This window comes from Podarcis liolepis (genome assembly GCF_965112155.1).
Source record: "Podarcis liolepis genome assembly, chromosome: 7".
Lineage (NCBI taxonomy): Eukaryota > Metazoa > Chordata > Lepidosauria > Squamata > Lacertidae > Podarcis > Podarcis liolepis.
Window position 1 is genome coordinate 47197903 of NC_139561.1, and position 13937 is coordinate 47211839.

Sequence of the window (13937 nt, forward strand, 5' to 3'; positions counted from 1 at the left end):
GCTGTATATACAATGCTTATAGTCACGATGGCTATGTTCTGCCTTCACTGTTAAGAGGCAGTAGGCCACTGAACACTGAACTGCCTACAATTCCCAGAGCTCCCTGGGAAAAGAGGGATGGGTTGTTAAACCACTTTAAGAACTGTATCTCTGTGAGGGGAAGAAGTGTCTCCTAACCACTCTCAGCACCCGAAACAATCTTCAGTTCCTAGGATTCATTGGGGTAAGCCATGACTGTTGAAAATGGGATGATACGGCTTAAAAAATGTGTAGTGCAGATGGTTACTTGGAGGCAGGGAGAGGGGCAGAGAAGGAAAAGAAATGGCATAATCTTTTTTTTAAAAAAAGAATAGAGGTGCACTGGGTGTAACGTGTGGGTGGTCTTTGCCTTTGCCCGAAATAATTCTGGGCCCCTACACTGTTCAGACAGCCTCATTTTTCAGTCCTTTTAACCCTGTTCTACAGTGGTACCTCGGGTTACAAACGCTTTGGGTTACAAACTCCGCTAACCCGGAAATAGTTGCTCTGGGTTGCAAACTTTGCCCCAGGATGCAAATGGAAATTGCGTGGTGGCAGCAGCGGGAGGCCCCATTAGAGAAAGCACGCCTCAGGTTAAGAATGGTTTCAGGTTAAGAACGGACCTCCGGAATGAATTAAGTTCATAACCCGAGGTACCACTGTATTGGAGAGCTAAACGCGAGAGACCATCTATTATCCTGACAATTTGCTGTAACTACCGTGTGCTCAGCAGAAGAGCAACAAATGGAAATCTATAAAAGGAAGATAGCTACAGCCACCCCAGTTATTTATTTATTAAACGGCCATTCTGCCGAAGGAGTCCAGGGCAGCAAAAAAACAAAATAGCAAAAGATACAATTAAAACAAAACAAAAAGCAAAACAAAAAACCCCCAAACCAGTTAAAAACATTGAGTGGTATCTGATGCTAGTCCTACTCAGAGTAGACCCACAGAAGTTAAATGGGTATGGCTAACCTAGGCTCTGGTTCCTCAATTCTGAGTAGGCCTTAGATGGATAAAACCTATTAAAAACATTTGGGGGAAAAAGTTTTTTGTTTCATTTAAGTTCTTAAAACAAATTATACAAATATGATGATTTAATAAATAAAATTGTAATAATTTAATATTTTCAATTATTGTATTTTTTTATTATAGCCAATAATTTCAAGGTTGCCAGAATCTTGGGGAGTGTACTTTACCCCACACAGAACTACAGCTCTTAGCACCCTTAACATGTCATGGTTGTTAAAAGTGGTATAAATGTGTTTCAAATGCACCATGTGACCTAAGTCCCACTCCATCCCTGAAACTTGCCTTTGCCCTCATCACTGCTCACAGCTCAGACTTCCACCTGTAGGTCTTTATTGCCTTCCCATCACCTGTTTCTCCCACATCATTTATAGCAGCCACTGGGGTTTGGAGACCCTGTCTGTGTCTCTCACCCACACTCAATGCTGAGAGCATATTCTGGTGGAAGAACATTGGGACTGAGCCCAGCAGAGCTCCCATTTCCACACCATTCATCCCAGTGATAACAATGCATTCGAAAGGTGCTTACTGGGGAGGTGAGTCGGGGCAGGTGACATTGACCTGTGTCTCCACGTAAGTGCTGAAATAGAAGGCTGGAGGGAACTCCTCTATGCAACTGGATCTTAGTTCTCCAACTGAGCCGCCGTAGAAGCATTCTGGAGCTGGAAGAAAGGAGAAAATACTGGTCCCACAACACTATAAGCAGACATTTTGTAGATTTAAAAATTATTTGTATGCTGCTTTTCAGAGCTAAAAAACCCCCACACAGATCACATCTGCACCACCCATTTTTAAAAAAGCATTCTCATATTGCTTTTAACAGCCATGACTCCCCCTCAAGAATCCTGGGAACTCTAGTTTTTTAAGCGTGTCAAGAGTTGTTAGCAGACTTCTATTCTCTTCACAAAGCTACAATTGATGAGTTTCCTGGGAAGAGGGATTGATAAACCATTCTGGATAACCAGACCCCTGCAGAGCATGTGTGACTGAGAGCTCTTGAATGGGTGAAATTCTTAAATCATCTCTGGAAACTGGTGAATTGCCTTGGTCTCTATGCCTTTCCCTACCAATCCCAGGTTATTTTCATGCCACTAGGGTCTCATACACACCATACATTTTAAGCACACTGGTACCCAATGCTTTCCAAGTTATTTTGGCACCTGAGGCAGAAAATCCTACAAGCGCTTCTCCCTGGGAGTACAATGCAATAAATATAAGTCAAACAACCAATGATTTGTAGCCTTCCATGCCACCCCAAATCTGCCACATCACTCCATCTAGTGGAAAGGCCCTGTTCAAACACACAAAGCCTGGCTCTGCCATATCCAGTTTGCTAACTAAGCGCAACAGCAACAGAATGAAAAGGGGCTGGTGGGAAAACACACTGGAAACGTTTGCAGAACATCTATATCTTTGAAGAAGTTATTAAAAAAATCAGAACAGTCCTCTTACTGTAACTGGCATCCCTCCTCAGCTGGAGATGTTGAAAGCACCTATTCTTTCGCAGGCTGCCGATGATGATGGCCACGCAGGAAAGGAAGAGAACTGCTCCAATCACTACACCAGCTACCAGCACAGAAGAATCCGACATGCTAGTGTCAGCCTTGCCTTCAGTGAAGTGGGTAAACTCAGTGATGGGGATGGTCTGGTTCAGATAAATTGCTACACGCCAGTGAGGAAGAGAGGAAGAGGGAGAGTTGAGGCAATACTACTGGTAGGGATGGGCAATCTGGTTTATTTTGGTTTCTCTCAGTTCTTAATTTTTCCAGTCTTCAGTTCAATTCTCCACATATCCACATCAGTTCATGATTTTTTTTAGATGAAAAAACAACTATTCTCTCGTATGAACTTTTGCATGCAATTTTACCTAATACACACATATTTTTTTTACCACTTGGGGATTGAACCTGTGACATTCTGCATTAAAAGCATCCTACCAATGAGCTACAGTCCATCCATCACCAGCTAAAGTCCATTCACTAATACACACAATTGTGTGCAAAGCAATGTCCCCCAATAATATGCATGTTTGTATGGTATTTTCACAAATATATGCATTTTAATCCACCTTTTACCCCAGTATATGCATTTTTGTACATGTTACTTGGCTGGAGAATGGCACAGCAGAATTCAGAGAAGTGCCAGTTTCAAAGGATAGCTGTGTTTTGGTCTGCAGATTGTTTCAGGAAGTGTGGATTTTGTAGGTTCACCTTTAAATGCAAACTGAACCAAATTTCTCCCACATCCCATACTACAACATAGTAGGCCCATCTGCTCCAAAGAGCTACTGTTTTGATCAGACACACGAAGGAGCCCATGTTAACATAAAACCCACATCCCTATGGAAACCTAGATGCTCACCAATGGGATATACCCAACAGGATGAAAATGGAGTGCACAAGTTCAGGGAAAGGGTGCAGTGAGGGGCAGACACAGGTTCATCACACCCAAACCCTCACCGGCCACTGGCAATGCTCATGTAACCAGGTGGAATTGACATCACCAAAAGGGAAGGTGTAAGGAAATTTAACTCCATAGGAGGCGATGGAAGAAGCAGAAACAAATTTTACCAAGTTCCCCCCACCCCACTGATATGTCCACAGTGGCACACGAGAACACAGGATATGATGGATCTCAACAGCCAATCACAACACAATCCCTCATCCTTCGTGCTACACACCCTGTGAAAATAAGACCACCAGTGATGGGTTCTCTTTAGCCTGCTTAACAAAGGTGCCTGGGGAATATATAGCCAAATATTCTATGCAAATTTACTCACAAGTAATCCCATTGATGTTAATAATATTTACTTAGGCTGTGATACACTGTCTCCTGGGTGATTTGTAAGCTTCCATTTGCATTCCAATTTCACCTGTAATGTGCAGCTGGCAGCCTAAAATTATTATTATGCTAAGTCCCTGCATTAGCACCCCATGCAGCAATTAAGAAATGTTTCCTCAGATGCACTCAAAAGGGATATATTTAAGGAAGTACGACACAAGCTAATAGACAGAAAATCTACCATTCCGGTGACCTTGACTAGCTCATCTGAGGCGAAAGAGCTGGCCGCCCCTTGAGATCACTAACTCTGCCTCTTATTTCCATGCAGCTATCAGATAATGGCCTCCGCCTGGTGCATTGACATCCTTATTAAAGAGTCAGAAGGAATCAGATTGGATCACCAGCGGCCTGCAAATTGAGAATGTCAGGAGCAAAAAAGCGTGTCACCGCAAAGGAGCTCTGGAAATAAATCTTTTCAGATGCCTCTGGCTTCAGGTTATTATGTTGATGTCACAGTACCTTGTATAGGTGCTGCTTCAAATTAAGCAGGTAAACAAAACAAAGCAAAACAAAAAAACCCCTTCCAATCTTCAGAGCCAGGGAATCTTTCATCAAGATGATAAATATTGCTACAGCGAAACAAATCACTTGGGAGGCAAAGCGGCACATGGTGTATGAGGCTGCCCCTCGCCCCCTTTCTCCGGCAGAAAAACCATTCTGAACTCATGCAAGCTTTTTTAATGGGGCTTCAGGTCCCTTTCCATAAACCTTTTCCAGGCACTGCAATAATTCCAGTGAATAGGTCAGGGTGGCTTTGTTTGTTGACATCAGTAGTGGTTTCTGCTGGCCCACCTGAAGTCAGGAAAGAATATTCTGCCCCAAATTTTGTCCTGCGATTTTTCTGGGTTAATGGGATTGCAAACAGATTTATTCTGGAAGCAATTAACATGGACATGAGTGCTAAACTTCTGCTAGATTTCCAAAAGTGGCTTCTATAGGTTGTGTGAAAGATCACATACAATGCAAAAATGATTAGGTTAGGAGACATAGGGAAAACGGAATAGTGGTGCCTGAATGCCTCTTTAGTTTTGTTCATCTTTGCTGTGCTGTAAGTAGATTCTGCCCTAATCTTCCCTCACCTCAAAGATCTCTGTTTACTTTCGAAATCACATGCACATTGGTTTGAAAAAGTCCCACTCTAAAACAAAAACTCAGCTACCAAAGAGAAATAAAATCTACCCAAAGTGTTACAGGTTTTTTTTTTATGAAGTCTGCAAAATGAGACAGGAAGGATCATGTATGAATTTATGGCCCCTGTCATAATGATCGCTGGCGACATTAGTTATGGCCTCATTTCCTCTGACTCTGGCACTGAATGGCGTTTTGCTGCTCTGCTGCATAAAAGATGGAACGTCGTCAGTGAACAATGTGTTCCTCAGCACGCTTTGCTAGTGCACCTATCTTTTTTAAAAAAGAAAGCGATTATTCACTATTTATTAGGCTCTGCAGCAAGGAATAAATCCTTGGCTCGTCAGTAAAATTCTCATGCTGTGTTTGCTGCATGTTCAACGTAAAGTCTCACAGTAAAACAAAAATTCAAATTGATTAAAGGATGAAGGAGAGGCAGAACAGCACTGCTAATTTATTCACCGTTCACTTTGAAGAAAAAACACCTTGAGCATCTATTGCAGAAGGTGGGGAATCTAAAGCCCAGGGGCCAAATGTAGCCCTTCAGGTGTCTGTCTCTGGCTCCCAGGACTCTATCTAGGCCCTGCCTGGCTCCCTGAGTGCTTTGGACAGGCTGGAATGTGTCACTGAGTTCTGATCATGCCTCTTGCTTGTCTGGATGGAGGATAGAGAGGGCTGTGTCAATCTGTGTATGGAGACACTAGCCTACTTTAGAAGGGGGGGGGATGTGCTCATTGCTCTGCCCACTCTTGCCTTTGCCCACTGCTAACATGTGGCGTCCAGAAAGGAATGTGATACTTGAGCCGCGGAAGATTCTCTATTCCAGATCTGTTGCCTAAAACTCTTTGTAGCAAAGCCTCTGGTACAATGAGTAACAGAAACCATGCACTTCAGAGAAATCCAGAAGCGAAGAATGGATGGCAGATAAAAACTCCAGGTAAGAAGTCACCTCTGCCTTATATTTACTATCTGAGATGTCTGAGGACTGGGGCATGGCAAATCTCACCCAATGATTTTCAGCTGTGCCCCCTATGCATGTCCTCTCTGCATTCCTTATACAACAATATTGCCCCCATTTGATGTATCAAGGGTGCCAGCTTCCCCTCCTCCACCAAGCTGCACGCTGGGAGGATAAATGTAATATTTCCTCTCTAGTGCTGACATGACAGTTTCTTTAAATATTTTTACCAATGTTGAAACTGGGTAGTGTCTGTGATGTGCAAAATGTCATCCTGACTCACTGCAGCGGCACACCGTTGCGTCCCCCCCCCGACTCTGACTCGTTTTGTTCTAAAAATATGTGAGCACCAAAAATAAGCAAGTCAACCATTCTAACAAACCTGCTCTACTTGTTTCACACATATATAAATACACACAAACACATCTTATCACAGGCTGTTACTGTGATGCGTTACCAAGCCAACATTAATGTGGAAAGCAGATTGTCACCAGCTTTCATTACAACTTTGATTAATCATCTATACACCAAGATGCACATATTGTTACCAGTAACGTTGCTGCCACAACCTGCATGCTGAAACAAGATCTGCTCTGTAAAGGGGAAAACCAGCAGAAAGTTTTCTCTCTGATCCATAACTGAAGATTGAACTTCCTTGTTATAGGATCAATGGTCAACCAGAGGCCTCAAGGAAGATGTGCAGGTAATAGACCCCCCTCTCCCACAATAGTTCTTTAGAAGCTGGTCTTCAGTTGCTTGTATTGCATTGCTAGAGATTGCATTTAACAATCTTGACCGGTAGCCTTAACCTCCAACAGTGTGGATGGCACTTAGTCTTCAGATGAATTATTCCACGGATGTGCAGGAAGAATTTGTGTTCACAAAATCAGAAGGCTGCTGGGAGGAGGAATGCTTCAGGAATTTTATATACGTGAACTCCTAAATGTAATGGTCTGATCTGTAATTTCTAGACTAATGTGCAGATCAGAATTCAGCTGTCCACTGGATTTTGCACTTTTCTGAATGTGCACTTGGATGCAGAAATGCTTCTGAATACCAGCTGCTGGAAACCACAGGAGGGGAGAGGTCTCCTTTTCTCAAATCTTCCTTGTGGGTTTCCCACAGGCATCTGGTTGGCAACTGTGAAAACAGGATTCTGGACAAGATCCCATTGGAGCAAGCTCCTCTTATGTTCTTAGGTTAAATGTTTAAACACCTTTAAAATCTGCATTTAAACATTTTGAGGTGATTAAGAAATTGCAGGTTGATGTAGAAATGGAATAGTATTATGGGTAGGAACATGCAAGCCAGAAAGAGTGACATAAGCCAACAGCAGCCAATGGTTACATCACCATTCACAATACACAACAGCCAATGGATGAATGTGAATATATTATTAGATGTGCATACTAAACATGCTTTATTGTTTTCAGACCAATCTGTACACCCTGGGGTGGAATAACATACACAGTTAGCACTAGACAGGTATCTGCTACAGTCAGTCTTCCATAGCCAGATGCATTTCTACCAAATAGCCTTCCTCAGTGGCAAACCAACAAACCTGAACAAACCGCTTGACCACAAACCTACAAGAAGCCCTTGTGAGGCATGCTCATGTTTTTGATATGCTGTTCTATCTAATTCCTTTCCCCAATTTTTCAGAAGTTAAAGCTGTGTTGTATTATTGTGCCAAAGTACATTCCTGATCTTATCTCTCTATGGCGGAGGATGTACTTTGGCAAATATTCTGGAGCTTTATTTTTCCATATTAAGTTGCTCTTGGCCCTTTGAAGTAGTACTGTGTTTGTTTCGTTTAGCTAAGAAGTGATTGCTTTTGATGAATATTGCATGAATGAAATTCGAGAGAGAAAGCTGATCTGCAATTTTTGCCCATGTATTCCCTAACTCATAAGTTCATATCCTGTGTCATGTGTCTGAGTCCTCTATTATATCCCTTTTATTTGTTTTTATGCATTTCTATACTGCTCTTTTATTGGCTTTGGGTTATGTTTTTGTTTTAATGTTTTAATGACACATTGTTTGTTTTTTAGACTATAACCATGTAATAATTATTTTTTTAACATTAAGTGGTTTATAAATGCTTTTAAATAAATAAAATGAATGTCATGGTTGAGGTAAGGATAGTGTTTCAGCAGTTTCACTGAGTGCTATTTATTGCATTTTACCCTTTATCTTGGTCTCTGTTTATAGTACAATTTTGGTTGGTGTACATTCCATAAAAATTTCAAAACCCCATCTAATATCGCTGTGAGGGTTTAAGTAGAAGTCTGAAGTTATTTCTCCCTTCGCTGAGCTTCAGAGGCTAAAAGGTTTATGCTTTACCTCATCATTTATTAATTTTCATCACCAGATAACCCAAATAACCTTCATTTTGGTGATCTAAATTACTTTGCATTTTCTCTTGGGCTCAGTCCACTGGGGAATTCGCTTCCACAAACCCCATCAAAACGGCTGAGCGGCTAAAGAGCGTAATAATCCATTTCTAGTGACTGGTGCCCCGAGTCAGCAAAGCCAGTTTTCAAGTTCTTCAGAATGCTACTTCAAACTGGATTTTAAACAAAACAATGTGGAGAGGAGGAGACACAAAGATATCTCTTGGATAAGCTCACCCCTAAATTCCGAAGAAAAAAATTGTACCCTCAGAGAGAGAGATCAAGAGAGATATCAAAGAAAGGATTTCTACATGAACCCCTCCACAAGCTGAATAAACACATGGAACAGGCTTGTGGGGGACTCTTGCACAGATCATAATGTTCTCCTATCACCTGGATGTTCAAAGGATGGTTTGAAGGAATTCCATGCGCATACAGATGTTCCACAATGCAAGCAAGGACTCTGCCCAATTAGAGTCCCTCCTCAGGTGGACAAACTCTACCCACAAAACATGTGGATGCACACAGAGCTGCAGCCAACATTTGTAGAATGCAGACCTTGGGGAGCATGACAGTGGGCAGGGCTAGATGGACCACACTGCACTGTGACCCCCACATCACACTTTCTTTCCCAGAGCCTGCTGATACACAGAAGGAGGGCAACTAGCAGCCAGGACAGTTCTTTTTGCTGATGAGAGTTGTGGTCCAGAACATTTGGCGGGCACAAGGTTGGGGAAGGCTTCAGCCATGTTCTCTGAACAACAGGCAGATGAAAACTACAGCTGAACAATTTTTTTTTAAAAAAAATACAACCCACTGTGCACCAAAACCAATGCCTGAGGCACTGCAACACAACTCTAAAACACATTAGCTGTCATAAAAACACGAGAGCGGATACACAAAGCAATTCAACTGACAGGGAATAAAATTATTTCAATACAGAACTAGAAATACCACAAAATTGAAACAGTATGTTCACCCTAAAGTAATATGTTCACCCTATAAAGACTGGGTGAACAACAACAAAAAGTTGTTGTCTGGTGCCAAAAATATATTAATGTAGATGCAAGAAGGTTCCGAGAGAGCGCATTCCATAGCTGAGAGGCCACAACCAGGAAGGTCCTATTTCTTGTAGCCACCCAACAGAGTGAGGGGGCACTTGAAGGAGGGCTTCTATTATTGATTTAGGGGGTAGCCAAGATACATATACGAAGAGGCTATCCTTTAGGTAGTGGGGGTCCCAAGTCATGCAGGGCTGTATTAGTCAAAACCAACACCTTGAGCTGGGTCCAGAAATGGATTGGGCATCAAAGAACTGCTCTGTTGATAGGCATGAGACCAGGGGTCGGCAACCTAAGGCCCATGGGCCACAAGTGGCCCATGGGGGTCATTTAACCGGCCCATGGACCCCCGCCGAATGCTCAGTTGGCTCCTGTGTGCTGCACTAAACTGGCACAGGGCAGAGCTGGGACTGCATTCCGCGATGCTGGCCAGCTTCCCATTGGCTGCAGGAAGCTCCTGCAGCCAATGGGAAGCTGTGCACGCCTCCTCTGTGCCAGAAGGAGCGCCGGAAACAGCATTTGCGCATGCATGCACACGCGTGCACTTCGGCCCACTGCAGGGTCTGTGGGACCGTGAACCGGCCCAAGCCACAAAAAAATTGCCGCCCCCTGCCTGAGACGATCACATTTTCTATTATAAGGGAAGCTAATGCCATATATAAAGTGGCTACTGTATATGTGACAAACAGCAAAAGCACACTGGGAAAGGCAAAAATTATTACAAGTCACACTGGAGGATCATGCAGTCAATCCTGTGCATCATCTTTTCAGATATGATCACAACAACTTCCTATTTTTCAGGATAAGTTCTACCTCCATAGCCACATTCTTAGCTTCTGCACATGAATTCCCATGCAGGGAATTGTGACACTGATTGATGACTAAATAAGGGCAATCCCAACTTCACCGGCGTGATCATATGCTATGTGAGCTAATGCCACTTGACAAATCTGGGCCCTTCCTATTTGTTTTTGTCAGGGTTATTGGCTGCATTGTTCATTTATGCTTGTTCTGTTTAGCACCCAAGGGTCCTTTTGAAATTCACCTTCGCATCTGCTATGCATCAATAAGTTCTCTGCTCAACTGCAATTTCAGCCTCCACTTTGTAATCAAATGCTTAATGAAAAGATAAGAGTGATCAACTTGAAGATGGCTGGGATAAAATGTTCACTTCTAATTAACAGTGACTCAAGGGCCATTCTAGGAAATGCTCCTGTTGAGCTTCTTTGTACATAGACTGAGACAAGCGAGCTGGAATCTTGTTACCGTGGAAAATTAATACAGGCAGCTTCTGGCAATCTAGGAAGCAACCAAACAGAATTCATATGAAGAGCCAGAAGAATTTCCGAGCCATTTTCTTGTCCCCTGTAAGGGTGTAGTGCAGGGGTTGCTAAGATGGTGTGCTTCAGATGTTGTGGGCTACATCTCCCATCATTCCTAGCCAGCATGGCCAATAATCAGGGATGATGGGAATTGTAGTCCAAAATGCATGGAGAGCACGAGTCACTCTGGGCTATGCTTGCACCATAATGAATTCAGTGCAGATGAAGAAAATCACATTTAAAAAATAGATGAACAAATGGGTTCTACAGCAAAATGTTATGAGCATTATTGTTCCTTACTAGGCTTATCCCACCCCCACAATATGATGTTGTACTTTTGCAAACTTTTGATTCCCCCAAGCCTACTGATCTCTTCCTCTTCTGTGTGGGTGATGCCGTTTTGACCATATAAACAATTAATAACACATGGATATTGAAGCAATTACAATAAGAGATCTTACAAGAGATCTCTGTTTTCTTGTCTTCATGTTTCTTCTTTTAGCTAAATTCTAAATGAAAGGGAAAGCAGAGCAGCACCAAAAGACAAAAAAGCAAAAAAGAAGAATTTTTCAACTGGTGTGATGCCCCAGAATATATTGAATTTAATGCACGCTGTCTTTTTTTGACAATATACATCTCCCCCCCCCCCAAAATACATTTGCCTGTTCCAGCAAGGAGTTTTCTCAGATTACCCCTTCTCACATGGAGTCTCCCAAAGGAGTTTATCGAACCACTGAAGATCTCTGAATAAAAGCTGGTTGGGCAAGACAGGTGACTATCAGGGCTGACTCTTGGCTCATGGAGGGCAGGGCAAGGCAGGAGCAACATCTAAGTAAGGCTGAGGGCAAGCAGGGGAAGCAGGGTCCCCTAGTTGTTCAGAAAGAGAAGTGGTGGTGGAAAGGAAGCACCCAGGGTCAGCTCAAGACAGTTTGCTGCCTTAGGCAAAGACAGGAATGGCAGTTAAATCTTATTTCAGCTCTTGTAAGGGGCTGACATTCTTGTCTGTTGCTGGCGAGTATAGGGCAGAGAGGGGGACGCTGAGGCCTAGGTGTCAAATGAGGCCCTCCAGACCTCTCACCTCAGGCCGTTTGAGCCACACCCTTCACCAGCCCTGCATTGCACCCTCCTTGAATGTTTTTGCTTGGCTGGAATGTGTCTTTGGACTGATAATGCTTCTTGCCTGCCCAGATAGAAGATAGTCACTATTCAAAAGCCACAATTATTGCTCTAGTCTATCTTGCCTCTGGCCCTGCCCCCTCTCCCCTGAAATTTACCCAGAAGGGAAGGTGGCTCTTGGGCTAAAGAAGATTCCCTACTCCTGGTTGAGGGGATGTGGGGCAGGCTGCACAGCACATATAGCTCTCTTCTTCAATACTTGTTGCTGCTTCCTGCCCATCAGCATTTGCTGCCTGAGGAAGCTGCTCATTCTGCCTAGTGATAGGGCTGGTCCTGGTGGCACCAAGCACCAGAGGAAGTAGAAGAAGAGGCAAAACCTCAATATGGTAGAGCAGAAAATCACAAATCTTTAATATTTTTAGCAGGCCTATGCAATACAGCTGTAGGCAAATAGGGAAACCATTTCAGACATCCTGCTGAATGTTAGGGGACACTGAGGACATAATTAGCAGGTGTGGGCCCTCCCATTCTTCACCTGTATGTATGGGGGGGGGGGACAACTGGTATGAACCAAGGCCTTCAGATTCTGCATCTGATTACAACAATAGATCTTACCATGTACAGTGGTACCTCAGGTTACAAACACCTCAGGTTACAGACTCTGCTAACCTGGAAGTAGTACCTTGGGTTAATAACTTTACCTCAGGATGAGAACAGAAATTGTGAGGCGGCAGCAGGAGGCCCCATTAGCTAAAGTGGTAACTCAGGTTAAGAATGAACCTCTGGAATGAATTAAGTTTGTAACCAGAGGTACCACTGTATAATCTATCTTCACTTTGGCTCAAAATGTAAAAAATCCAGAGCCAAGAATTGTGCCTCATTATACAAAATCTCTCACTTTCCCTGTAGGCATGCAGTCCTTGCACAAAAGTTCACATGAGACAGTGGATAGAATGAGGTTCATTGTCTCTCGATAAATGACACTTGCACATCCCCCCCCCACTGTTTCCTGGTTATATAAGCTTTAAGACATGAACAATGCTGATAAAGACATGAATATGTATAATGAAAGACAGGCTGCTAAATTATCAGCTAAACAAAGCAAATGTTTTCCCCTTCAACATAGCTCTGGCACAACACAGATTGAACAACTTTTTTTTTTAAAAAAGCCTTGATTTTATACTACTATAAAATCTATTGCCCTGATCTCGCCACTGTGATCCATGCAACGGTCACCTCCAGGCTTGATTATTGTAACTCATTCTACGTGGAGCTGCCCTTGAAGCTGACCCAGAAACTCCAGCAGGTGAAGAATGCTGCAACGAGACTCCTTACAGGGTCTTCGTCGCAGGATCACATTCATCCAGTGCTATATCAGCTTCAATAGTAGTAGTAGTAGTAGTAGTAGTAGTAGTAGTAATTTATTTTCACCCCACCCGTCTGACTGGGTTGTCCCAGCCACTTTGGGCAGCTTCCAACATATATAAAACATAATAAAACCTTAAACCTTAAAACACTTCCCTATAAAGGGCTACCTTCAGATGTTTCCTAAATGCTATATCCTTAACATCTGATGGGAAGGCATTTCACAGGGTGGGCACCACTACTAACTGAAGCCAATGCTACAGTCAAATTTTGCTTTCAAACCATGTGTTCATATGCCCATCATGCACTGACATAGGGAGCGAGGTTGCACTGGCAGGTGCTGATGGGAGTTGTAGTCTAAAGCAGTGTTTCCCAAACTTTTTTGGGCAATGGCACACCTGTTTACTGAAAAAAAATCTCGCGGCACACCACCATTAAAGCCCCGCCCTGTGACGTCAGCGCGCAGCGTCACGCCGGGAGGGACGCACGAAAGTGAAAGTTTTTTCCCTCCCCCTTGCCAGGGAACCTCCAGGCTTTGGGGGTGGGAGGAGGCAGCAGAGCGAGGGACTGAGGGACGGCGGCAACTGAGGCGGCGGCGGCTGTTGTGGTGGTGGCGGCGATAGCGGGCGGAGGAGGGGGCGGCGGCGGGGCTTGAGGAGCCGTCGCCGGGAGTTGCTGCTGCTGTTGTTGCTGCTGCTGCCCGGAC

At 43.5% G+C, this 13937-nt stretch overlaps 1 protein-coding gene and 1 long non-coding RNA gene across 3 annotated transcripts in view; one reads left to right on the forward strand and one right to left on the reverse strand.

Moving 5' to 3' along the window:
• Positions 1–13937, reverse strand: part of BEAN1 (brain expressed associated with NEDD4 1) — a 47912-nt gene that overhangs the window by 9259 nt on the left and 24716 nt on the right. For both annotated transcript variants that reach the window (XR_014528801.1, XM_083515132.1), the window contains exons 4-5: positions 2500–2709; positions 1577–1709 (exon numbers count right to left, since the gene is read on the reverse strand). Coding sequence is in view for 1 of the 2 variants with exons in the window: in XM_083515132.1 (XP_083371258.1) it covers positions 1577–1709; positions 2500–2709 (343 nt within the window). In the remaining variant the exon portion in view is untranslated. The remainder of the gene's footprint in view (positions 1–1576; positions 1710–2499; positions 2710–13937) is intronic.
• Positions 125–5941, forward strand: LOC310712260. Its single transcript, XR_014528817.1, has 4 exons — positions 125–223; positions 2555–2665; positions 4157–4377; positions 5843–5941. It is a non-coding gene; the product is annotated as an uncharacterized lncRNA (long non-coding RNA).